At 43.5% G+C, this 27189-nt stretch overlaps 1 protein-coding gene and 1 non-coding gene across 2 annotated transcripts in view; both read left to right on the top strand.

The window, feature by feature from the left end:
* The window catches only part of MRPL3 (mitochondrial ribosomal protein L3), a 40797-nt gene extending 14357 nt beyond the window's left edge, over window positions 1–26440 (top strand). Inside the window, exons 5-10 of the mRNA XM_015413841.1 lie at window positions 4481–4580; window positions 5973–6033; window positions 11761–11869; window positions 15825–15902; window positions 17272–17349; window positions 25922–26440. Coding sequence (XP_015269327.1) covers window positions 4481–4580; window positions 5973–6033; window positions 11761–11869; window positions 15825–15902; window positions 17272–17349; window positions 25922–26071 — 576 coding nt within the window. The 3' untranslated portion in view covers window positions 26072–26440. The remainder of the gene's footprint in view (window positions 1–4480; window positions 4581–5972; window positions 6034–11760; window positions 11870–15824; window positions 15903–17271; window positions 17350–25921) is intronic.
* On the top strand, window positions 14471–14542 carry TRNAS-UGA. Its single transcript has one exon. It is a non-coding gene; the product is annotated as a tRNA-Ser (tRNA).
* Window positions 26441–27189: the final 749 nt, after the last annotated feature.

The raw sequence follows: 27189 nt of genomic DNA, 5'->3' as shown, positions 1-27189 counted from the left end.
GCACTTTATCTTCTTTTTGTTGTGAGTTTTTCTCATATGGCTTTCAAGATATGAAATCAGAAGTGGTTTACCATTGCCTTCTTCTGGGACTTCTGGTTTAAGCGTTTCGCTACTCGGATGCGTCCCGTCTTGCTCTGATGGGGACGCGCCGAGACCCGGCTGACGGGAGGGGTTTGAGTTCGTCCCAGACACACACACACCCCGGGTCTCTGTAGGAGACCCCCAGCCTGGGGAGCTGAGGAGAGCCTCTTCCAAGGGGACGCCCGAGGAATTGAGGCTCACCTTCTTCCCCGATAGGTACCATTGCCGCGGAGCCAGCATGGCACCTAGAGACGACTGCCGGAGCAAGCGATCACGACTAAACTTGTAAAAGACTTCCAAAAGATCTCCAAGGCTACAAACTGTGAGTTAAGCAAAGCTCAGGTTAAAATAAGTGGAGGGAGCCTTGGTAATAATTGGAAGCGCCTAAGCTTGAAGCATGGGGGGAGGAGATTCCAAGCCCCCCCCATAAGAGTAAACTGTAAAAAATGGTTTTAAAGCAGAAATAAAGAGACTTTGAGCTAAACCAAGCGCATAAGAAGTTAAGCCAACGCATAAACTGCCAAACTATACGAAGCGGAATTAAAACGTACAACTTTTGCTTCATTTTGGAAAACTTACTTCTTGTTGATATGCCTGGGAGTGGACGGAGAGCGGCGGAAAAAAAACTGGTGACCGGAAATAATATACCAACGACTCCCTCCCAGAACCAGGAAGCAGCAACAGACTTTTCTTCGCTGTTAGCAAATGCACTGCGCTCTCTAATGGAACAGATGACTGCTTTCAACTCCAAACTAGATAATGTGCAAAAACAGCTAAAGCAGATGGACAAGAGGACTACAGCAACTGAGAAAACAGTGAAAAAAAATGGAAAAACGGACTGAGAGTATTAATAAAAGAGTGGATGAAGCAGAGAAGGAGAGATCCTCGGAAAAAGCACAACTAATACAGCTCCAGCTGGAAAGATCCATGCATGTTCTATGTTTCCATAGAATTTAAAGGAACTTTTCATGGTTGCCTTGGCCCCACTAATGGGTTACAAACAAGAAGATTTAATTAAGAAAATGGATGCGGCATACAGGACTTATCCGGATTTTATAAAGAAAAATAAACTTCCAGGGGAAACTTATATAAAATTCACGAAACAATCAACCTGAGATCTGGTGCTAAAGTCAGCAATGGGGAAATCCTTAAAAATCAAGAATGAAGAGATAAATTTTTTGAAAGACATCCCATTTGAAGTAAGAAAAAGGAGGAAATCATACAGGATGCTTACTCTCTCCCTGCAAAAAAAGGGATTATCGTATAGATGGCTATTCCTGGAAGGGTTGAGTTTTACTTATCAAGATAAAAAATATAAAATTGATTCTGTTTCAAAAGCGGAAAAAATTATGGATCAAATGTTTAACGTAAAAACGAAGCAGAAGGAAAAGAACTTAAAATCGGATGTGGAGGAAGAAGAAGAGGAGGAGGAGGAGGAGTCCTACTCACAGGACTCAACAAGCCAAATATCCTCGTCTTCAGAATCGTCTGAATCGGAGAAAGGAGACGCCGCTCCCAAATTACAGAAAGCGAAGAAATCCAAGAAGAAAAGACTCTAAAATTAAAGCATGAGTGCTAAGGGCAGTAATTGTGTCAAGCTAATAATTTTATACTTTTTATAATTGAACTAATCTCTGTATAATCAGTAACAATAGGTTTGAAAGAACTATTTTTAAGCTTTCTTGATCGTGATTTGTATTAGTATGTACCCTTTCCCCATATTCAGTAGATGATTTAGAATAGAATGGTAGTCTTTCCTTCCCCAATCCAGTAGAGTATATGTACATAGATTTCCCTAACCCAATTCCCATAGTAATAGTGTTAGGGCATTAGTCATCCTTACCCCATCCCATTATTTGTAGTGTGTAGAAAATGCAAAAAAAAAAAAAATCCCCTTCGGGGGGCCAAAACCCCCCCCAAAAAATTGCCTTCTTCTGCATAGCACTAACCAGTATTAAATAAAGTGTCACTGCCATTGTCTATGATAGATCCTCCTCCGGTATCAGCTTCCACTACTGCTGCTTCCCAGTAGTTTCCCAGTAGCCACTCTTCATGGGTTCCTCCACCCCCATAACCGTTGGAACTGTCCGTTCTCTTCTGCTGATGTGGTCATTGATCCTTGAAAGGGGTGGATACACCTTAGTCCAGTGTCTCAGCTTTGACCACTCCACCTTGAGTGGCTCTACTAGGAGTTTAGGCTCTTTACAGAGTAAACTCCTTACAATATTGCTCTCAGCTTCACTAACATACTCAAATCCCCACATTGTGTTAAGAGAAAATATTAGGTAATGATAATTCCTATGGAATTCAGATAATTCCAATACAACGCCTGCTGTAAACATCTGTAGCGAACAGCCACAATGGCTGTTCGAATCCCCACCGCGGCCAGATTGAGCCTCCGGCCCCCGTCCCAGCTCCCGCCAACCCAGCAGCTCTAATTAACAACAGAGGAATGGGTACCTGCCCTAGGTGGCAGGGGGCACCCTCCTCCTGGCTTACGCTGGGGGGGGCGACCGGCAGAGATGAGGAGAGAAGAAGCGGTGGCGGCGAGAGAGCAATGGCAGCAGAAGCAACCCAGTAAAATGCAGCGGCTGGCCGAGCAGAGTCGGAGTCGAGCGGCGCGATGACGTGGATGCAGCGCGGCAGGAGCATTCAGGACATTGGCCGAAGCTGCGCCCGGGGCGCGCTGCTCTGAGGAGAAGAAAAATCGGGACTGCCTGCTTGAGCCTGACCGACTGCCAGCTGGAGTACCGGAACAACAATGAAGCCGCAAGAGAAGGAAAAAAGTCTATGCCGGAAAGAAAAAGGGTGCTGGTAGGTCTCCCCTCCCCTCATCACACTGTGGCCCTAGATAGGATTACCTACTACTCCGTAGTATTCTGTGAACTGCTCTGAGACCCACTAGGGGTCATGAGCGGTATATGAATCACACGTAAATAAATAAATAAAATAAAATAAATTTATACTGTAGATATATACAACATGTTTTCAGGAATATATATTTTGTTTAAATGTAAATAATTTTTCAACAATTAATATGTGATTATGTGTTTAATGACAATACATTATTAAAGAATTCAGTTAGACAGTGTCATGGATGCAACGAACATGAAATTGAGCAAACTTCAGAGGACGGCGGAAGACCGGAAGGCCTGGCGGGAGCTGGTCCATGGGGTCGCAAAGGGTCGGACTCGACTGTGCGACTGAACAACAACAACAACAAAGAATTCAGGGTTTTCAGTGTTATAAAGTTTAATTTGATATGCAAGTATGCTGGTAGTACTGCATTTTGATTGTATGAAACTTTCTTTTCTTTACTATAGAATTAGTTTCTGTTCTTCAGTCTTTTTTTCTACCTCTCGGGCTGCAAAAAATAAGATTCCCGGAGTCAAGGCAGTATAGTGTGTGGCAGTTTGCAGCTCTCTCTCTCAAGGATTGGGTATATTTTCAATTATAAAAAAAGAAGACATTTATATTTTTAAATTTTGTAAATATGCCAAATAGAATTTTATTTTTAAATATGGTGTTAAATCAGAAGAATAACTTTAGGTTTGATAGGAAGCTAACAATTCTGTCCTAAGCAAAATTATACCCTTCTAATCCCATTGACTTCAATGGACTTAGAATGGTGTAACTTTGCATAGGATGGCACTTTAAGTATTGCATGCACTTTAGTTTTCCCAAAATTTCTCCCCTTCCCCCAAACTGGAAAAACATCATTGCCATGGCTTTAAAATTTCTAGGAGTTTTACATTGCTAGCCAGGAAACCCATTGGCAGGAACCATGTTGGAAATCAGTGTCCTGTACAACTGAGACATTTCTGACTTTGTTGGCTAGAATTAATCTTTGCTCGTGCAGCAGAAATTTCACTACACTTTTTTGTTTATTTTGTACCAGCATGCATACATCTTGAAAACAGTGTGCAAAGCATCTTAAGAACAGGGTAGGTGTTAAGATGCTAAGAATTCATTGTCCCTTACACAGAACAGCTATTCCCACGATCCCCTGGAGAAAGGAAATTATTACTATAGTACTGTAACTCTGTAGTGTAAGTATGCCCTAAGTGATGATGAAACAATGTATTTGCATATAGAGAAGAACTAGAGTCCAGTAGCACCTTACAGATTAACAAAATCTGTGGCAGTGTATGAGTTTTGTGAGTCACTACTCACTTCTTGCTCTTTTCTACTGCTACAGACAGACTAACGTGGGTGCCCATCTTGAGCTATCAGAAAAGAATTGATTGAATGGAAATTGAACCAGATTTTCTGCAACAAGGGCACTAATTATTCTACAAAGTGATTTCTTTTTCTGTTTAAAGTGTATTTAAGCATTTTTAATGGATTGAATTGCTAATATTTCACCCGTTTTTTTTCTTGTGGCTGGTGTCTCTTTTAGAAAGGTCAGTCTCGACTGGAGATGTACAGAGAACTTGGCCTTCCTCCAAAACAGAAAATAACATCATTTAACGTGTCAGAGAATGCTATCATTAAGCCAGGTAATCTTTTGGAAGTGGAGGACCCTGAATATAATTTTGCATAATGTTCTCTCCTTTGTAAATCAGCACCATTGTGCTGAGGTATAAAAGTATGCTGATGTGTAATATCTCATGATGGAAGAGCGAAATTCTTGTATAGGTAAAAGGTCAGAATTAAAGACTGCTCATTTTCCACGGGAGGGTAAAATTGAAGTTGTTGCTTCACATGCCTGCTGTTTTATGTTTTTAAAGTTCTCTTCCCCTTTGAGGTGAGGTGGGTTTTTCTTTTTGTTATTATTATTTAACAAACTGCCAAATTGCAGCTATATACTGAGACGGCATGAAACTAAAAGAAATGCCTGTGATTTCTGTATTACGATTCATCCTAATACAGGTGTGGGAGCGTGGCTCAGTGTTAGAACATCTGTTCTGCATGCGAAAGGCCGCAGGATCAGTCCCTGGCATCTCCAGTTAAAAGGCTCAAGTAATGTGAAAGACCTCTGGCTGAGACCCTGGAGAGCTGCTGCTGGACACAGTAGACTGTGCTGACCTCAGTAGACCAGTGGCCGAGCTTGGTATGAGGCAGCTTCATAGGGTGGGTGGGTGGATCCTCTCCCGCAGTTTGAAAATTGCACATTAACTTGTCACCCTCCCCTATTCCTTGTCCAACAAGAACGTGCACTTCCCATCTCAATAAACATGAAAACAAAGATTTTAAATAGAAATTGCCTGACTAGGTCAGTTTCATACTAGCAGCACACTTTTCAGAAAGTCTCCATCGAGTATAATTTCCTAAGGCATTTCTTTTCCTTTATTAATTGCTTTTTATGCGTTTGAAGAATACAGTAGGGCCATGTTATCGTTCCTTGTGAGCTGATGTGTCTGCAGTCTAAAATATTTGAGCTTTTAATGCAGTCTTGTCATGTGCAAAAGTGTGCTAATAAATTTAATATCCAGCAATTAAAAGCAAAAAAGAGCAAAAATTGTTCTTTCTGGAGAGAAAGAATGAAAGGAGAAAAGGCCACTGAAGATGAGCTGGAAGACAATTTGGGCTTTAGATTTGGCTGTTCTTTTTCTTTGCAATCCTGGAAGTTGATCGTCTGCTCAGAGAGCTTTACAACAGCTGCTCTTGAATTTATTTCAAACTTTTTTCATCGTGCCATTGAAAGGACTTTATACAGCAACTTTCACGTCCTTTCTTGCCACCTCTGAATCAGCAGCCGTGCTTTCTTTAAACTGATTAAATCTAACATGCATGTCTAATGGAAGATAATGTTTTGCAGTAATTTTGCAACAGTGGACTTGATTTAAATGACTTTGCATTCACAGGATTAAAACCTGTGTGGTGATACTAATTAATTTGCAGCACAACTATTCATCAGCTTAAACTCTTGTTTCTCCCACTTTTTTAAGGTACTCCACTGTATGCTGCTCATTTCCGCCCTGGGCAATATGTGGACGTCACTGCAAAAACGTAGGTTGCATTATACCACAGCATACTAAATATATATTGGAAGGTTTTAGCCACAAAATGATGGTATTTGTCATATCTTTTTGGTACATAAGGTGATTGTTTTTGAGATGCACACTCTCAAAAACTGTGATTTTAATTTATATTTTCCTTCATCCGTGAGTAGTGCTTGTAATACAGACACTCAAAAGTGGTCTAAAATATTTCTTCGCTTATCGGTATTTTGTTAATGAAGTCATGAGAGCCAGTTTGGTGTAGTGGTTAGAACCGCGGACTCTAATCTGGGAGAACCGGGTTTGATTCCCCACTCCTCCACTTGTACCTGCTGGATGACCTTGGGCAAGCTGTAGTTCTGATAAGAGCTGTCCTTGAAAAAGAGCAGTTTCTGTCAGAGCTCTCTCAGCCCCACCTACCTGACAGGGTATCTGTTGTGGGGAGGGAAAGGGAAGGGAGACTCCGAGTGAAGGGTGGGGTATAAATCCAATCTCCTCCTCCTCCTCCTCTTCTTTTTCTTCTTCCTTTCTCACTATTTTTTACCATTTTGGTAGAGAACTTCTGTGGGTACACCCATTAATAGCAATTTTTGATTGGATGCTTTAAATATTAATAGAACTTCCACTGGATGTAGAAACTGTTACAATTCTGAATTCAGATTAAAGGTATTAGCGGATATCTAAAGAAGAGGATAGGTGCATGTGGAGAAGAACTGGGCACGGAAGCAGCTTTGTTTTCATGGTTCAGAGAAACACTTTCCATTGCTCAACAGAAAAGCCATCCTCATTCAGTTTTAACAGGACTGTGTCCCTTCCGTTGTACTGCCTGCTAAAGCAAAAGCCAAACTCTGGCTGAGTGTCTGGCTGTACGTGAAGAACCCTTTCCATCCTGCCCTGTTTGCTGATCTGTATGTGTGTCGGCTAGCCAGCCTGATCTCATCAGATCGTGGAAGCTAAGCAGGGTTCACCCTGATTAGTATTTAGATGGGAGACCCCCCAAGGAAGTCTAGGCTCCTTACACAGAGGCAGACAGTGGCAAACCACTTCTACACGTCTCTTGCCTTGAAAACCCTATGGGGTCGCCAAACGTTGTCTGCAAGTTGGCGGCCAAAAAAATAAAATAAAAATCAATGGTAATAAAAATAGCTGTGGTATCCTACAAAGGCGGAATGTCTCTCCATCCATTTTCCTTTCATGTCTGTCGTTTCTTCTCCTTCATTGCTCTCTTCAGTTCTGTTCTGCAGAAGCTTTGGCTTTAAACTCCTTAGACCCCCCTGCTCCATTTAACACAGCTTGATTGTCTGGCCTGGTTCCCACTGAGGTGCTAAACTCTTGTCTAGTCTGTACCTTCAGGCAAGGTGTGCCTGTGACTGAATGCTTCTTCGAAATTTCTGTGTGAAGCTTGTGGAGATGAAGGCTAGGCAAGGCTAAGCTAGTGTTTTCTCTGGCTTTCAAGGTGAGGGGATTATTTATTTATTTGATTGTTTATTTTTTGTCTGAAGGATTATTTGTTTACACAGGCCAGATCTGACACGGTGTTTCCCAGCCGTGGGTGCACCACCTCAGTGAGAACTGCGCCTTCGTGTAGCGTGACTGCATTTTGTCCCATCCATTCCCTCATCACCCTGATCTCTTCCATCTGCTTCCTTCCCCCTCTCTGCCATAGCCTTTTGTAATATTTGTGTAACTGAACATTGGTGGGAGAGAAGACAGTTACTGATAGTTTAATTACTTTTATGCTCTGGCTTTCCTGTAGGTAGTATTATAATCTTTAAGTTAAAGAAACCCTGCAGTTCCCTAACTTTACTAGTAAAGGTGAAAAGGTCTGGGGTTTTTTTTAATACCTATATTGGAGTTCACAAAGGTAGCTTGAGGTAGAATGTCCTTTGTGGCCCAGCATGGGTTCATTTTAATTTTTTAAATTTATTTAATTACATTTCTAGCCTGCCCTTCCCTGCACCACAGTGCTCAGGGCGGGTTACAACAGTAAAGTAAAGGTAAAGGTTCCCTTGCTCGAAAGCCAGTCGAATCCGACTCTAGGGTTGCGGTGCTCATCTCCGTTTCAAAGCCGAAGAGCCAGCGCTGTCTGAAGACGTTTCCGTGGTCATGTGACCGGCACGACTAAACACCAAGGCGCACGGAACGCTGTTACCTTCCCACCGAAGTGGTACCTATTTATCTACTTGCAATTTCTTGCTATCGAACTGCTAGGTTGGCAGGAGCTGGAACTAGAGACAGGAGCTCACTCTGTCTTGCGGCACCCGAGTCTAGAACTGCTGAACTACTGACCTTCCACCACCTGCAGTTCAGCGTCTTAACCACTTGAGCCACCGCAGCCCCCCTACAACAGTAGATATATACAACAAATGTAAAATAATTAAAACATGATCTATGCCAGGGCTATTTTTGGGCAGGAACACACAGGAACGGAGTTCCGGCTGGCTCCTGAGTTGGCCACGCCCAGCAGGAACTCATTAGCATAATAGGCCACACCCAACAGCAGAAACTCATTAGGATTGGCTACATTAGGGGTGTGTGGCCTAACATGCAAAGGAGTTGTTAGGAGAAATCCCCGTTAGGAGATTAATCCTTTAGCCTAAATCTGTTTTATGTACGACAGGGGCTTGTGGGTTCTTTGCACCAGTGTATACAGAGAGCAGAATCAGAACAGAGACTCCTTTTTCCCCATAGAAGAGACAACACGACTGGATGTTTATAAAATCAGTTGTTCTCTTTACTGAATAATAGTTGAATTCACAAGCATACAAAAACAGATTTGCTCACACACACTCACAAGTTCCTTTAGATACAATAGAAATGGAAAGCAATCAGTATGTAAAATAATAACCTTTAACTAATTGGAGGTAAACACAGAAAAGGGTAACGGTTATACTTATCTGATCCAGAAGGGAGTTTGAACTTCTCAATGAAGAATGGGGGAACAAAAGATCTAGCAAAAGGGATTCTACTTCACACGGATGGAACCAGCCAACACGTGTGGGCTTCTTGGTGGCCATCCAAGAGAGCACGCAAGAATTACCTGTAGTAGAACTTGAGTTGCCTAGTTGGGGTAAAGATGGCTAGCTAGCTTAAAGATGGCTAGCGTAGAGCTTAAGTTGCAAAGGTGGGGTAAAGATGGCTAGCGTGGAACAAAGGTTGCTCCTTGCCTTTTATCACCTAGTTTGGGGGTTGGCATCTGTGCCAACCTCATATCTGTAGTCCGTCCCATTCCCTATACCTATTGGCTATTGGGATGTGACGTATCTACCTACTGGGAGTGGGCAATATTTAAATTCTACCCTCTAACTCAATGGAAGCATCTGGTCAAGGTGTGAAACTGCTGGTACCCCGGAAACCTTTGAAGTGTAGATGCTCTAGCTGGCTCTCAGGCTGTAAACAGGAAGAGCTCTCTTGAGATGCAAACCAGATATCAGGGTTACGTGTTGACCAGAAATTCCTTCATGGTGGAAGACCTGTTGTTTCAGAGGGTCCTCTTGGCTGAGCGTAATGGAGAATGCTTCTTCTTCCAAAGGCAGGATGGGTAGGTGTGTGTGTGTCTTCATTAGCATACCAATGCAGGCAGCACACTGGCATAGCAGCTTCCAAATGAAGGCAGACTCAAAGCACACAGATTTCCCAAACCCATACACAAATGCAAGTACATTCCATGCACACATACATCAACACAATACAAATTAAATACAGTTTTAAGCACATTTGCCAACAAATTTCCTGCTAGAAAAAAAGCCCAGGGTTTTGACAACAAAGTAAACGGAATAAGAAGCAAAAGGTGGGTGTGGTTGGATGACCACAATTCTGGTAACATGTGGGGTGTGGCCTAATATGCTAATGAGCTTTGCTGTCAGGGGTGTGGCCTAATATGCTAATAGTTTCTGCTGTTGGGAGTGGCCTATTATGCTAATGAGTTCTTGCTGGGGTTTTCCTACAAAAAAAGCCCTGATCTACGCAATATTAAAACCTATACAACGTCAGCTAATACAACTCACAAGATGGCACAATAAGACACAAGTTGACAAGTGCTCCCCAAAAACGTTCGGTATGTGTGCCCATTGATGAAAACCAGATACTGGGCAAGTGACAGAAAACCAACAACAATAGCGCCAGATAAATAGAGAGGTAAAATGGATTTCGAATTCCGTGTGACGAGTCAGGACAGGGTCCTGTGTTCATTCAGTGCAGGATGACTCCGTGCGGGCGTTACCTTTTTGCAATGGTGAGGGGAAGCACAGACACCTCAGATCTGAAATCTCCCTGGACACCTGTGAGTGTGCTGTAAGGTGTAGGAGGAAAGTATAGTCTGGAAAGGCCCGACACGTAGTATATGGCACCTCTGAAAGTGTCCCGCCGCTGGGTGAGAATTGATGGCATTAAAATGTGTTCTTAGGGGTGACAGGGTTTATGCATGGCGGTCTTAGGTGGCAATCTCTAGCCAATTAAATGTTGGTGGAAACTTTTTTGGTAGCATACTTGGGGCTTGTTAAAACTTGGAAGCAGAAACAGGAAGAGAGATTGTTCCCGGAGTGATGCCTCTTATATGTGTACAATATGTTGTGATGAAATTGCTTTTCGATTTTTATCCTCTGAAAAGCACTATTTATGGTTATGTGGATAATTCACTTCTTCTTTTTTAAAAAAGGGGGGCCATCTAGATGAAATGTTGAAGTGGACACTTAGTCCTCTGACACCTGGGATTATGCTGCTTGATTAAAGTTGGCAGAGCTATTTTCTCTGAAGTTTGGTTCCTTCAGATCATGAATTGTGGATGGAGGTTCTCCCTCCTCCTTTCCTGCAGATTCTGCTTTGTTGTAAAGCATTTATAATGTCCTGATCTCGACTGTGCGGTCAGCATTCCATGATTAATGTGGAAACACTTCTAGTTTCAGCTTCCTGCTCAACACTTTAGTAGCAGCCTATAGAAACCTTCCAACAGATTATTTTGAAGAATTCCTGGAATCAAATGCCTTTTTCACTACATTAGCATTATGAGTATTGGCCCGCCAGCAGAATTAATACAGAACTGCCCATTTTTATGTTCACCGCACTGGATCATATTGGTTTCAGCCATTGTGTTCAGAGGCTTTTCTTTCACTAAATCAGTGAAGCCTTTTAAAATGCAGCCATTTTAAGTATACACAATGAAGTGTATACACAATGAAATGAAGTGTGATGGTAAAATCTGGATGGTTAAGTAGGATGGTTAAGTAGCTAATAATCAGAATCAATTGTACTAATTCCTGTTTAGTTCACGTAATTTGTAATTCATACAACACATATGAGATGTGTTTGAGGTATCTTTAGTGCTTCCTTGCCATAGTTATTACTCTGTGAGGTTTGTCTTTCCAAGGAAGTGCTGGTTCCACAAAAGTATAGATCCCCCCCATCCCAAGCCTTTCTAATCCTCCCCTAGTTCCACTGAAAATATTTGTGTCCCTTCTTAGTCTACCTCATATACCTTGCCAAGGGAAGGGGGGGGGGGAAGATGGGCAGAAGTGAAGGATGTAGCTCTCACCAGACAAGGCATTTCATATGGAAGGTGCAACCACATAGAAGGCCCTGCTGTTTATACACATTTTAATGTGGTTTATATAGCGAATTACAAAGAGGCTGTTTGCTAAATTAGCATCCTGTTCAGAGTGACCATGTGCTGTTGCAAAAATATATTTTTCTATAGATTTATACTTCAAAATTGATTTAGTTTGGCTTTGTTTACTTTCAGAATTGGTAAAGGCTTTCAAGGAGTCATGAAAAGATGGGGATTTAAAGGCCAGCCGGCCAGCCATGGCCAGACCAAAACACACAGACGACCTGGAGCAATTTCCAATAGCGTGAGTGTTCTGAAGTGTTATACTTGTAGGTGCATGAAGGGTACATGATCAAAGTATGTTCCGTCGGCTGTACCTACACACTCTAGATCAAGAAGTTTAATTTATAAAATAATGTGTCCCAAATGGATCTTAGATATAAAGTAGTGCAAAATGCTGTGGCTGGACTGCTGGTTGGAGCCAACTGTCAGGAGCACATGACCCCGATGTAACAGCAATTACACTGACTACCAATCTACTCCCAAGCCCAGTTCAAGGCTTTGGTTGTGAATTTGAAAGCCCTACGTGGCATGAGACCAGTGTATCTGAAGGACTGCCTTCTCCCATATGTTCCTTCATGGGATTTAAGATAACAATTAGAGGCCCTCCTGACTGCCCCATCAGTCAGAGACACTTATTTGGTGGATACATGAGAGGGGGCCTTTTCAGTGGCAGCCCCACGATTATGGACCAGCCTGCCCAGGGAGGTGCACCTGGCCCCTTCACTTTCTATTTCTTAAATAATGAGTACAGATGGAAAGAAAGGGGTTATATAGGGGTTATGAAACAATGTATATTTATAAAAGGTTATTATACTTACAGGATATATTATTAAACAAGGAAGTAAAGAAATACTTCTCCTTTACATCCCCTTCATTAGAATTTTTAAAACATTTTCTATGATAGTTTCATCAATAACATATTCTGTGTTACATATTTCATCAATACTATACATTAGATATAACTTTTAATATACCAAAGTTTGAAGGAGAATCTATTATCTATCTCGCAATAAAAAATAAGAAATATTTTCTTCAAAATCCACTTCATTGTACATTTATATTCAAAACTTATCCTCCTTTTTTCTGCATTATACTACATTTGAATGCCTTATAGTGCATTTATAGAGCATTTTTAAACTGTTGACACTTCATCTCCCAGATTTCGAGACGGATCTGTTTCTCAAATAAGTTGTTAATTTCTCCATTACTGCATAATCAGCAAGCTTGTTTACCCATTCTTCTAAACTTGGACAGACCTCTGATCTCCATTTTGCTGCATAAATAATTCTAGCTGCTGTCACCATATATTTAAATATTTATTTCAAAACTTTTGGTAATTTGTTGGGCAATATTCCTCGTCACATATTCTTAGCTTCCATAGGAAATCTGGATTTTAATATATTCTGCGTTTTCCCATGTATTTCACTTTCGATCTTTAGGAGAAAGTTGAAGACAGTTTTATTTAGGACTGCACTTGGATAAGTTTAGTAGCAGTCCTAAGTAGTGATTTTAAATTTTGGTTTTGTGTTTTTAATGTATTCTATTCGATGTGTTTTTATCTATGTTTGAGCTTGAGCTCTGCAAGGAAGAAAGGTGACTAATAAATTTATGAAATAAAAATAAAGTATGGGTAGATATAATGTAACTATTACTCTAGCTATAACAACAATTTAAATTCTGAGAGTTATCATTTATGCTAAGGGGGAAAAAATCTAACCATATGACATTGTGATTAAAAGAATACCTCAGCTACTACTTATAGCCAAATCTCCCTAAACATTGTAAATGCTATGCATCATTTTTGGTACTGCAAGCATCGAGTGTGGATCTAGATGCCAATAGGGGAAGATGTACTAAGGAGTCTCAGCATAAGCAAAGACTGAAGAGGGCATTAAAGCCCTTTTGGGGATCTCCCCCCTTTGACTCTATGAGCTCTGCACGTAGGGGCAGTGATGTCATTTTTGCATGGCTTCCTTAAGAATTCAGTGAAAAGTCTTACTGTGCAAATCTATATGTTTTCTATACCAAAAGGGTGGCAAACCTTGAAAATTTAGTTCAAGAGTTGTTTTTCACTGCTAGAGTGACTTTTATTCTGTTGTGCATGACAATAGCTGTAAGCACACTGCATTCGTTCGAGTCGGACAGCCTGGGACCTGGGCCAGTTGAGTAAATTCCACATCCCTTGTAGTAGAATGAGGCTCTTGCCAAACCTGTTTTGCCACCCCAGAGAGCCAGTCTAATGTAATAATTGAGAGTGTTGATCTAGAACCAGGGAGATCTGGGTTCAAATTCCCTCTTGCCATGAACATTACTTGGTGACAGTAGGCTAGATATTCTCTCAGCCCACCTAACTGTGGTGGAGTAAGGATAAGCTGGAGGGGGGGGGGGCACGTATACAGCCCTGATCTTAAGAGAAAGGATAAAAATGTACTAAATAAATTTATTTTAAAGTTATTACTTCCTGACTTCATGCACTTTGTCTTAAGTCCATTAGACTATCAAGCTCTTGGTTAAGTGCTGGTTGTTGTTTTGTTCAAGCTGGGTTTTTTCCTGGTCACGGGCAGCTTGCTTAATAGGTGAACACAAGAGTAGTCTCTCTTAATTTTACTTGGAATTAAATCTAGAGTCCTGCCAGTTTCATACCCTGTTCTTAGCTAGAGCAAAAAGCCAAAGAGCAATTGTAGTTAAGGTGGCTGAAGCAGCAGGATCCCTGTAATACTCGGCCATTTGTCAACCTGACACATTTAATTTCAAGTGTATCGCACATTGACTGCAAATGCCTAACATGGGCTTGGCTCGCTCGTTGATTCCATGCAAGCTAAAATTAAACCCATTAAGGGGCGAGGCTGTGGCTCAGTGGTAGAGCATCAGTTTTGAACGCAGAAGGTCCCAGGTTCAAACCCTGGCATCTCTAGTTTAAAGGTATCAAGTAATCGGTGATGTGAAAGACTTTCTGCTTGAAACCCTGCACAGCTGACAAAGCTGAGCTTGACAGGGCAATAGTCTAAGTCAGGATAAGGCAGCTTCATGTGTTCAAGGCTGCATAAAGATTTGATGCTTGGTTTTGCTCTACAAAAGCCTTTGGGTAGGGCAGCTTAGAGGGCCGTGTGCATGGTCTTTGGCAACAGTCAGCCTTCACAAACATATCTTGAACTTTCAGTATTGCCAGTCGTGTGGTTGGGAAGAGGCAATGAAATACAACTGTGTGAAAGTTCAATCAGGGATCTATAATGGCTTGGATTTTTCAGAAAATCTGAGCTAGCAGAAGGGATTTTCATCAACAGAACAAGACTTCTTCTTTCCCTTCTGCAGCTCCAAAACGCTTCTCCACCTGCGGGACAGGGGACCTCCCGCCCAGCACAGCACGGGGGGATGGGGTCAGGAGTCTGCACCATGAGGCTAGAATCCAGAGATTCTTCTGTTGGCAGAAAATTTCTGCTTGATGCCACCTATGAATATGCTACAATTAGGGAGAACGCTGAAATGGCATAATACATACAGTAAACAAGGCAAGATAAAGGAGGGAGGGGGAAGCCACCTAGAAATTTCGCAGGCAATTAAATTAAAACCTTATGCCCTAAGAAGAAAGCACCTTTCCTGCAGAGTTCAGTTTTCCTACAACTGACGTCCTGACTTCCTGAACAGTTCTGTTGTGCACATTTTGTAAAACTGTAGAAAAGTGTAGAATCAAGCCAAATAGGACCTTTGAGAACAGCGTGATTTTAGGAATATGAGCTTTCAAGAGGCCAAGCTCCCTTTGTCTTTGACTCTTGAAAGTTCGTACCCCGAAAATCTTGTTGGTTCCTAAGGTGCTGCTTGACTGGATTCTACCACAGGCCAACATGGCTACCCTAGTCTGGAACTGTATTTATAGAAACACCGGGAGGCTTCCTGACCTCTTCAAGTAGGGTGGGATTCTGGTGGGGGTGGGATGCAATGGAGAGAAAGGTCACATTAGTAGTACTCTGATTAGTAGTTTTCCCATGAAGTAGTCCCTCCAAATTCAGCTGAATTTTCGGGAGTGTTCAGTGTCATTAATTACTTTTTGCTGTGAAACTGTAACACAATGTTTGGCTTAGCGTTGATTTAACTACCTCTTTTTGTCTCTGTGAATGTTCCCTACAGGAGCACTTCTATGGTACGTTACTAACTCTTAGGGTGTTTTTTTGTTTGTTTGTTTTGTTTTTTTGAGATAGGGGCTTGGACGGGTCCCCAAGGGAAAGAAAATGCCGGGACAGATGGGCAACTACTACAGGACAGCACGGGCGCTAAAGGTAGAAGGCTATGTATAGAATTTTCTGAGACTTGATATTGTAGCTTTGTAGCACATAATTGCCTTCCATTGATCACAAGCATCAATCCATTAGGGTGCTGAGGTGACCGCTAGTGGCTTCTCTGGATGCTCCCACCTCCCTGAGGAGCCAGGAGGGCAGGACCTTCCTGACCTCTTCACGGTCAGCCATTCCACAAGTACATTTAATTAATTGTCACCTTTCCGCGGACTCGAGGGAAGGTTTGGGTCGTGGGCTGACTCCAGTGTGATGGTCAGGAAGTTCTGGAGGCCAGGTTCCCCTCAGAGATGCTGTTTGAGAGGTTCAACCTCCTCTCTTTCAGCCATGTGGGCTACTAGACGAGTGCGAGTTACTTCACTCCTCTCCGTCTCTCTCACAGCTTCCACACTCTCCTCCTCCCTGGGTACACCTGATGGCCATTTTATTTACTTCCTTTACATCATTCCGTGAACCCACCACCCAACTCTTAAAGTGACTCCACCAACAAACGGGGCCGTCCGGTGTATTCTCAGAAGCCCTTGATTTCCCACCCCGTTTCTCCTCGGTCATAATATTGTCAACGGGCCCAATCACTCCCACGTCCCCGTCCGTCCCCCTTTTGCGGCCCCATCTCCCCTTGGGGGGTTGCTTGCCAGTACTCCCGGCCCTCCCGGGAACGGTCGGGGCCCGATCCCCTTGTCTCCCCGTGAGTAATGGGGGTACTCTCCTGCATAGGCGGGAGGGGGGTGAGAGCGCCCTCCCGACACTAATTAATACATTTTCCCCCATATTGTAAGCTATTTTGAGAACTCTTGAAGTTGCAAAGTGACTGATAAATAGATTTAATAAAATGGGGGTACTTCAGTTCCCCCCCCCTTCCCCACACAGTGCCTCACGCGATGGAGTGCAGGGAGAATTCCCACTCCCACCATGAAGCACTGCTGAATGAGGAAGAAGGCACTGCCGCCTTCTGCTAACTGTTGTGTAGTTGTGCTCCTGTGCGGTGCTGCCGCCGTGGCCCCGTGTCTCCTTCACCTCCTCTTGGTGCCCTTTCGTGAAGATGCCACATCTCCTTCAGGGGTATTCCGTGTAAGGAGGGAGAATTCTCCCTGTGTCCCACCGTGCAAGTTGTTTCTGATGCCCACTGCAGACCAATCTCCCTGTCAAACGGAGGAATAATTTTCTGTATTTTTTTGTTGCTTCATAGCCTCATTTTCTTTTAGATTCATATCTTGACTTCCCCCCCCATGTGACTTTCCCACCACGTGGTGTTGTCTTCACCACCCTTTGGGGGTTATAGTTGGCAAACTGAGCAGCTTACAAAACCCTAATGTAATGCTTGGGTTTCAGTGTGAACATTTTAATCTTACAGATCTGGCGGGTCAATGTGAAGCACAACATCTTATATGTCCATGGTACTGTCCCAGGTCACACAAATTGTTTGGCAAAGGTAAGTTTCACTTTTGAGCTATTTGATATTGTGTTTGCACAGTGCCATTCCGTGAATGTGTTTTGCATGATCTTCGATTTGAGTCCAGCAGCACCCTAGAGACCAGGAGTACTTCCGTATGCTCTTTAACGTTTCTTGCCATTGGGTTTAACCCCCAAGCATTGTGTACTGGGTGAGTATGCAGAAGGAAATGTTTGCAGCCTGCTTGTCATGGGCACCCCTTTCTGTGCCATAGAAACTAGTCAGCTTATTGCCATATTTATTTATTGATTTTAAACATTTTTGCTCCACATTTCCACCCAATCAGGGTTCACGAGGCAACGGTTATAACGAAAATTAAAACATTTAAACGATTAAAAATACAGTTAACATTGTAAAATAATTCAATTAAAAGACATAAACAGCACTAGAGGAAGGGCTGATAACCCTATCTCTTTCAGTGCTATCAGTGAGGAATAACTTTTCCCCTGAATGTCCACATTCTGATGAATTGGTATGATTAATACCAGACCTAGCATGCATGTTAGAAACGTGGCTGGCCACGGGAGCTTGTGCTCCTGTGCCACCACCCACAAGGCCACTGGTATAATCCAGGGATGAAATCCCTTTTATTTGGCCATTCCATTTTTGTATATGGTGGTGCCGGAAAGGCTGTCAAGTCACAGTTTACTTATGGTGGGCCCTTGGGGTTTTCAAGGCCAAAGACATTCAGAGATGGTTTGCCATTGCCTGCCTCTGCATAATGAACCTGGACTTCCTCGGAGGTCTCCCACCCAAATACTAACCAAAGCCAATCCTATTCGCTTCCACGCTTTGATGAAATTGACCTAGCCTGGGCCGTCCAGGTCAGGGATGTGTAGAGGATGCAAATAAGTGCGTAGACATAGGCATGTACACAACCTGGGAGGATATCTCCAAAGTCCAATCTGTATGCTCAGGCACTGTGAACAGAGTTTTGGTAAGCAAATTCACAATGACATTGAGCATTAGGACTGGCTGCTTCTTCCTTATGAATTTATATTGCCATTCTTTGGATAGTGACCTTTCCATTGTGGCAGTCAGAGGTACAATTTACATTCAGTATTTTCTAGAGTACTTAAACATGGTTTTGTGGAAGAAATGCCCCACGTGGGGTTCAGGGGCAAACCCCCCAAGTACGAGAGACGGAAGCAGGTTGAGCAGAGACAGGAGTTATAGGGAGTGGAAGGTGGGATGTGGCAGGGGTTTGCTCTTCTAGCTGATTGGGTCATTTTAAGATGGAGGGAGGCCTCCTCATGAGCCACAAGGTATAGATAGGGGCTCTGGGGCAAGTGATTCTCTGTCTTTTTGGTGCTTGGGGGGGGGGGTCAACAGTGGGAGGGCTTCTGATGTCCTGGCCCCACTGGTGGACCTCCTGATGGCACCTGGTATTTTTGGCCACTGTGTGACAGAGTGTTGGACTGGATGGGCCTTTGGCCTGATCCAACATTGGAGTCTCTTATGTTCTTATCAGAACTCGAAATATGAGTTAGGTAGACTGTTGTTTTCTTTCCATGTAATCCTTTCCCTAATTTTGAAGTAAACTTGTTTTCTTAGACGTTAAACACACACCTGTCTGTGCTGCATTATTCCGCTAAGTTTCATTTACTCTGCCAGATATCCAACTCTTATAGCCGACACCAGTGGGACCCAAAGCTTGCCCTGTCGTCTTCCCCCTGCCCCCATCATTCCACTTTCCCTAACCTGACCTAAAGCACTCAGAAAGGAGGGTCAGTATGGGCATTTGTTCCTCTTACAAATCTGGTTTTGGGAAACAGTTTTTAAAGGATTTCAGAAGGCTTGGGTGAGTCCCATATGCATACGCTCCTAGGAGGAGAGAGAGAAGAAGAATGAGCGATGAGAAGAGGCAACTCTACAAATTTCCTCATAAACTAGGGCTCTTAGAAACGACATCGTCCGTAGAGTGATCATGTAGCCGGAGCAGAGGCCTCCAGCAGCTGAGGGGGTGGTGAAAGATTAGACACCCTGGCAGGCTGTCGGAGTGCCTTTCCTGACTGGTATGTTTTCAGCCTCTCGCCACAGGGCAACCTTCCTTCGGCTAGTGCCATAAACCTTGGCTAGCGAAGCCACCTTTTCGTGCAGCTTTCGTGTCGGATGACCAACAGGATGAGTAAAAGCATTCAGAGTGAGATGAGTTTCCTTATTGTGGCCATTCCCCTCTGTGAGATCCACGCACTCTCTAAGCCTACTCACTGGCTCTCTTTCAGTCTCCAGTAAGTGAAGGCGCTGGGGAAATGAGTCTGCAGCCCATGCAAGCTCACGTTACAGTTAATCTGTTAGCCTTGAAGGTGTCATAGCACACACACACCCTTTGTGCTGTGTTAAAAAGCAATGAAATCAGTATTGGCTTCAGTCTTTCTTAGCTCGAGCCTTCTGACTTGACTCCGATTCACATTTACGCTCCAGCTTTCCCCCTTCACCAATCCTGCCTCCTCTCCAGACTCCTTAGTTCTCAAGCCAGTACCCTTGACATTAATATTCCTTACAGACACCCCCAGCCAACTGTGAACATCTTGCCTTCAGGAGGCATTCTTGGTGTTCTGTCGTGTGCCAGCGCTAAAAGCTGTAAGGATAACACGGATTTTATCATGGCTGGTAATATGTTATGCCTCTGCAGTTCTGCAGTACTTTGGTGTTAAGCACTCCCTCCAATCAAAACATTTCACAGCATTTACTTGAATTCACCTGCAGGGGACATGGTTCAGCACATGTTTTTCTGTCACCAAATGATTCTAATACGTTAGCCTGTATCACTCAGGTGGAAACGCTTTGAGTTGAGAAGATGTTTCAGAGTTCTGTGCCTACAGCTTCGACATATGTAGCTGGACCTAAAAGGTTGCTTTAAACCTCACAGCACTGCGTTCACGGTGGAGGTAGTATTGTAGGGGATAGAATGTTACTGTGCGGCCAGTGCGGTGTATCTGACATGCCCTTTTTTATGTTGCATTTCTTTCCTTCCTTTCTGCCCTGCTGCAGGTCATAGGAAACTATAAAAAGGCAGTGGGCAATGCAAAACACATTTGAAATACCTGTAGCGTGAAACGAGAATAGACAAATAATAGCATCTGTTATCAGAGTTAAGCCTTATCTGAAAGCTTGTGGAAATAAAAGCATCTTCATGGGTCAAAGGATCTTTCTGGGGAGGAAGCGATTGTGGTGCCCCCACAGAGTAGGTCCTGCCTTCACACAGTCTCCAATTTCATTTCCTACGGGTGAGGGTCAAATGAGAAAAGCCATTCCCAAGTTACATTGGGCAAGGCTGTTTGAGGTTTGCAGTGACCAAACCCAATTATCTTGAACCGTGCCTAGAACATTGTTGGTTTATCGGCTCAGTTTTGCACTGATCATTCTTCCCTAGTATGGGAGTCAGTGATGTGCTAACTGCAGAAGTGTGTGGAGTTCTGATGTGTAAATGCTCTGGGCCTTTTTCAGGGATTACTTTTCGTTGTTGGTTGTTGTTCAAGAACAGCCTGTTTCAGTCAGCTACAAAAATCTTGATATAACTAAAACAGTAAAGGAAAAAAGTGTGGAATGTTTTGTTGCTGATGTCTGGAGTGCATAAAAAGCACAGCTCCAGTGCATTGATACCCTCTTAAGTTTGTTGCTTGGCAACCATTAAGCCACTGTGCACCTTGGCAGATGCACATTTAGAGAAAACATTTTTCCCAGTAGACTTGAAATGGTTTAAATTAATGGCTTTAAGTCCTTTCTGAAATCCTAAACATGCCAAGTCTTATAATTGAGCATTGGTGTGTCCCTGGCTTAATCAGTGCAGTGTTTTGTGCTCTTCCTGTGCAACCCTTCCCATTTTCTGTTCAGCAGAAAAAACAGCTTGTTACACTTAAAAAAAGAGAGAGATGCTTGTTTTAATGATTTTTTTTTTAAGTAACATTTCCAGTGTTTTAGCTCTGTGTTCCGTAAAGGACTTGTGAGCTCATGTTATGGTGCGTGACATCAAAGTAGAGCTTGGAGAAACCAAGCAGTGTACGCTTGTTGCCAAAAAACAGGGTTCTGAAATGTGGACTCTTGAGTTCTGCACTTAGGATACATTCTGGGTATCGACAGATGAACGATTTTAATTTGGCCTGTGCTTTTGACTCCTGGCTGGACTCCTGAAGCTAGGCTGAGCATAATAAAAACATCAAGAGCTCTCGTGTCATCTTTCACCTGCCCTGTGGCTCTGTTTCCTTTAATTCTTATCATTGCCACTGTGGGTGAGATCTGTCATCTGCCTGTGCTCATGGGAGTTCCACCTGAGCCCATTAAATTGGAAATGCACCTTTAGAAACGCAGCGCTTTGTTATGGAGTGCCTCTGGCTGTTATAACCTAATTTGACAGGAAGCCGTGGCGCAAGCCAATGTTGCCTTTCCTTAGGGCATAATTGGTGCACGGGGGTTACATTTTTATGTTTTAAGCCTCAAAGGTCTGCTGTGTTGTTAAGACAAAGAAATGTAACTTGCAAGGTTGTTCTTTTAATGTAAGCAGCAGATTGGAAAACCGTGCGGCTGAGGCACATGACTCACCTTAGCCAAATTCTCCACTCTGGCAGGCTGCCTGATACCCTGCTGTAACCCTTTTTAGAGCAAAGAAGCCTGGCAGAGGCAAATTGAACATTTCCATCTCCATAGCCCCTTCATATCAGAACACTGTTTTGTTGTTGTTCAGGGGCTTGGGGGATCTAGACGTGCACACTTGGACACAAGTACATGGCCCAGCTTTGTGAGTGCCTCAGATCTTGCTGCTGTACTTCCAGATACTGCCCGGAGCTTCTCTGAGCTTATTTTGAGTGATCTGTGACTTCACTCTTCCTAAGCATCGTTCTTGCTACCTGTTCAAGCAGTTCTCGCTGATTATTTTCTGCTGAATTGTTCGTACCAGCAGCTACGCTGACAGTAGCACACAGCATTGTATGTGTTTTTTAGTTTTTCTAGGTATTGGCAGGGCATTAGTTTACCAGACAAAAACCATTACTAAATCCCAGGTAAATATGCTAAAGCATCTGTTCCTCAGAGACATGCAGGCTATACAGACTTTATTGTAGGATACCTTAGCAGGCTCCTAAAAGGGCTTCTGAACTGGAAGAGAGGGCTGAATGAAGTGAAGCCCTGCTTTGCGTGCCCTGCTAAAGGTGGCTGGGTGGATCGCCACAAGATCTCAGTCCTTTCTGTAATGGTAGCCCCCCCCCCCCCTTTGAGGCAGTCTTTCCTTGCAAAAGCCTGCCTGGTCAGCTGTCTTCTAGAAGGTTGGTTGCAGTGCCATCCTTGAAACACTTCTCTGGGAGTAAGCCCCATTGAACAGAGTTCAATAGGATTCCGGGTTCATCTGCTGTCTAAGATCCCTTTTATCCTGGCAAGTGTTTAGGCAAGTCATTTTGGCCAGTTTGTGCCCTCTGATGTCTGAATCTGCAGTAAGTCTCTTCCTTTCAGAGCTGGTTTGCAGGACTATCAGAATCTTCTGACTTGTATTTCCTTTTCTTCTTATACTTTCCCCCATAAACACCAGTTCATCTGTGGTATATCCAGTCAGCTGCAACCATAAACTACATTTTGAAAAGCCCTAAAGTTACACTCCCCCATTTACACAGCCAGGAAGCAATGCTTACATCTTAAGCTGGTCTGCATCCTGCTCAAGACTACTCAGTGGGGCTTACTCCCAGAAAAGCATTCTTAGGGCTGCACATGTTGTTCACTCAGCTGCAGGGACAGAGTTGAACATAAGAACATAAGAGACACCAATGTTGGATCAGGCCAAAGGCTCATCCAGCCCAACGCTCTGTATCACACAGTGGCCAGAAATACCAGTGCCATCAGGAGGTCCACCAGTGCGGCCAGGACATTAGAAGCCCTCCCACTGTTGGCCATGTAACGCATAGGTTGTTCCTGACTTTTGCCAAATGCAGAGGACGGAGATGCTAAGGTCTTCCTTCTGGTAGAGAGATGCAAAGTCTTCTGCCTGCTTTTATGAACACACCCCCCCCCCCGGATACGGTGTGCTTTGAGGGGGGAGTCACATTTGTTGAAGTCAGTTTCACTGGAACAAGATGCTTTTTGGGGGGGGGGGAACTGACGAATCCCTAAATCTGATTTTTAAACCCGGATGAAGGTTGTGTGAAAGAACCTGGCAATGTGGTAGCTTGTCAGCCAGCATCCCCTTCTACTCCTTCCCTCTCCCCTTCCTCTGGAGTGTGGGAAAATAACCACCTTGGCGGGCTCTGCTGCAGGGTCCAGATGTTCAGGAAGCCCCATGTGTTTCTCTCCTAGAAAAAGTGTCTCCTCTTTTAACAGTGTTTGGGTTCTGCATGGTACATTCCTCAGGTTACTTAAAGTGGACTAGAATGAGAAATAAAAATGATCAAAACCAAATTGGAGGGGGTGGAATTTCAGAAGATGGAAACAATTTGGAAATCTCACCCGATCCCCTTAAATCTCCTCCTCCAGTACTCTCTCAATGGGGGCATGCTCACTTCTCCCTCCCTCCGCTCCTTTTCTCTTCACTGTCCCTTAGTCGCTCTCAGCATCCTTCTGGAGCATTTGCAGACCTCATCAGACTGGATTTCCTTCTTGGCTAATTTACAGAGCCATGTTTTTTGCATGCCTGTGATGTCCCAAAGCAGGGAGAGAGCCCTGCCTTGTCGGTGGGTGGCCCAGTTTGGCCGCTCTCTGTGTGCACACCGTTTACTGTTAGCTACAGTGACATTTAGGACCAAAGACAACAAATGCCTGTGCAGTCCATTAAACCCTGCTTGCTCCCCAGCTCCTGATGATACGAAGTGCTGACAAAGCACCACTTAGATTCTCCTCCTGGTGGTATTTGGGGGTTACAATTTCCAGGCAGTTGAGCTGACCTTTCAGAGTTATTCATTTCTGTGTTATATCCAATATACTTAGTCTGGGAAGAAGGAAAGAAGGACAGTTGTTGCACCGGAGTCTTGCTGTGAAGGGCCCAAAGGCTGCAAGGTCAATAGGCTGCCCACTTGTGCCCACACCAGGTTCTTATTGCAGATGTTCTGGGTGATTCTCTTCAAAGCAGCTGGAAGGACTGGACAGTTAGGGACTCAAAGAGTCCAAAGGAGCCAACATGGTACCCTTCTGTCATGCAGCGTATGCGGAAAGAGGAGGAGGAGCTACCTCGGATGGGAATAGGTAAAGGTAAAGGTTCCCTTGCTCGAAAGCCAGTCGAATCCGACTCTAGGGTTGCGGTGCTCATCTCCGTTTCAAAGCCGAAGAGCCAGCGCTGTCCAAAGACGTTTCTGTGGTCATGGGGCCGGCATGAGTAAACACCAAAGCGCACGGAACGCTGTTCCCTTCCCACCGAAGTGGTACCTATTTATCTACTTGCAATTTCTTGCTTTCGAACTGCTAGGTTGGCAGGAGCTGGAACTAGAGACAGGAGCTCACCCCGTCTTGCGGCGCCCGGGTCTTGAACTGCTGAACTACTGACCTTCCACAGCCTGCAGTTCAGCGTCTTAACCACTTGAGCCACATTTCAACAAAAGTGGGGGTTGTTCTGAGGGCAGGACTTGCCAAGGTTTTGTTTGTTTTTCAAAGTTTTTTCAAAGTTTTCCATGGGATATAGAAATAGTATGGCAAATGTTCAGTAAGAGCCTGATGGGAAAGGGTTAAAAGAGAGCCGGTGTGGTGTGGTGGTTAAGAGTGACTGTAATCTGGAGAACTGGGTCTGGTTCCCCACTTCTCCACCTGAAGCCCGCTGGGTGCCCTTGGGCCGGTCTCAGTTTTCTCAGAACCCTCTCAGCCCCACCTACTTCACAAGGTGCCTGTTGGGGGAGAGGAAGTGAAGGAGATTGTAAGCTGTTTTGACACTCCTTTTGGTAACAAAATGCAGGATGTAAAAACCTTATCTTCTTCTTCTTAAAGGGCTTTTCTCTCACACCCTCTCCCACTCTAATTTTGCCTTCTAAATTGCAGCCCTAGCTGCATCCTTTTAAAAAAAATATGTTGACTTCAGACTACAATTCAGTGGACATTTAACTTGGCAGTAAATCCAGCCGTGCTTGCCTCTGAATAAGCATTCCTGGGATTAGGCAGGAGGACATACTTTAAAAGATGTCTAGTTCATTCTGTGCCTTAGTCTCGCCTTTAAAGATGTTTGTTTCAAATTATGCACCGTAATATACAAAACACCTTCAAGTGTTGTTACACTAAACTTTTGATTGCTTCAGCATCACACTGTTCAGCTTGCTTTGAAGAATTTGGAAAAAGACAATAAACCAATTTTATGCTTGAATATTAAACCAATGTTGACTACTCTCTACCGACACTCTCCTAATTTCTGTGTTTCAGGAGAAACTGCTACACCTTTCCCGTGAACTGTTCAGTAAACAGGAAAGCAAGGGCTGATAAAAATGTTTGTAGCTTAAGTTTTGCTGATTAAGAGAAATTTGAAAATTAAAGCAAGAAGTATTCCAAGTGACCTCAGTTGGTTCCTTGGTTTTGCTGCAACTTTGTGCTTAGTGATTTTGTTGTCCTTTTAAAAAATATATATATATTGCCCCCTTTTGCTCTTGTTTTCTAGGTCACTGATTCAAATTTACGTCCTTACCGAGACCACAGTAAGAACCTGCCATTCCCCACATATTTTGCTGATGGAGATGAAGAGCTGTCTGACGAGCTGTACGATGAAGAGGTTTTCCAGTTCACCGAGCCCTCCATTGTGTTCACTTAGCAGCTGACATCTTGAGGAAGGGGCAGCTTCCCCATCATAACTGTCTGCCCGAAAGTGCAAAAAGTTCAAGAAGCGCCCTCTGACAGCAACAGCCTTTCCACTCACCTTTAGACAACCTGCTGTTTTGGTCAAACACTTTCCATACAACAGTTGATGCTGCAGTTAATTTATAATGTATAAACTGTACAAACTGGGATGCCAATAAATGAAGAGAGGCCGAAGAATGACGGAGCAAAGGAAAGACAATGATACTTGTTGTCACCTCTTAAAATTAACTTCCCTACCCCAGTACTATCCAAAATTATTGTTTTTGGCATGTCTGTGGTAGAAGAACCACTTGCCTCAAAAAAAAGTAATTTTTTTAAAAAAACCAGGTGTCTTTTCTTGTAAGAATATTAACAAAGATATTGTTTACATAAAGAAAAAATAAAAATTGTTAATTCTATCATCTTGCTTAAGCAAAAGTATTTAGTATTTTTGCAGTGCACAAGATGCAGAGGAACATTCTATAGAAATGTCAATGAAAAAAAATCATTTAGAGCAGGGGGGGGTTCGAAGGTCTACTTTGAGGGAACCTTTTCTGTATCGATTTCTCTGCTAAGGAACTCCTGCATGGCTGCCACAGAACCCCCTCAGCATTGCACTTTCCTGGGGGGCACCTTTGGGGGGCTGTAATAGGGACTCCCCAGGGAGGCATTCTGCTGCATCCTGAATTTCCTGGACTGGTTTGGTCCATGTGAGGCCAGTTTGGGGTTTGGTCCCTGGGTTCCCACGTACCCTGCACCGAACCGCCTTTTTTTGGTCCATGCCCATCCATACTCCAGGGTTCTCCAGATCACAAGTAACATTCATTAAAATGTTGTGGGTTTCTTTTTTCTTCTTTGAGAAGCTTGTTTCATTTATTTCTGCTGCTCCTTAAAACTTACAAAATGAAGGAGCATTAATCTTTCCAAATGGACCTTCTCTCAGGTATAATAATCGAATGATTGCTTGTAGTCGGGGCCCACAAAAGCTCAATAGGCCAAGAAACCTGTTCACATTCCATTCTAGAAAAGCCCCCTTTCTCACTGGGATGGTTTGTCTGCAACTTTTGTCCCAGCAGGTTGGACAGCCAGTGA

The sequence above is a fragment of the Gekko japonicus genome, unplaced genomic scaffold (genome assembly GCF_001447785.1).
Source record: "Gekko japonicus isolate JY-2015 unplaced genomic scaffold, Gekko_japonicus_V1.1 scaffold981, whole genome shotgun sequence".
Classification (NCBI taxonomy): Eukaryota; Metazoa; Chordata; class Lepidosauria; order Squamata; family Gekkonidae; genus Gekko; species Gekko japonicus.
This window is presented reverse-complemented; position numbering and strand designations above follow the sequence as displayed.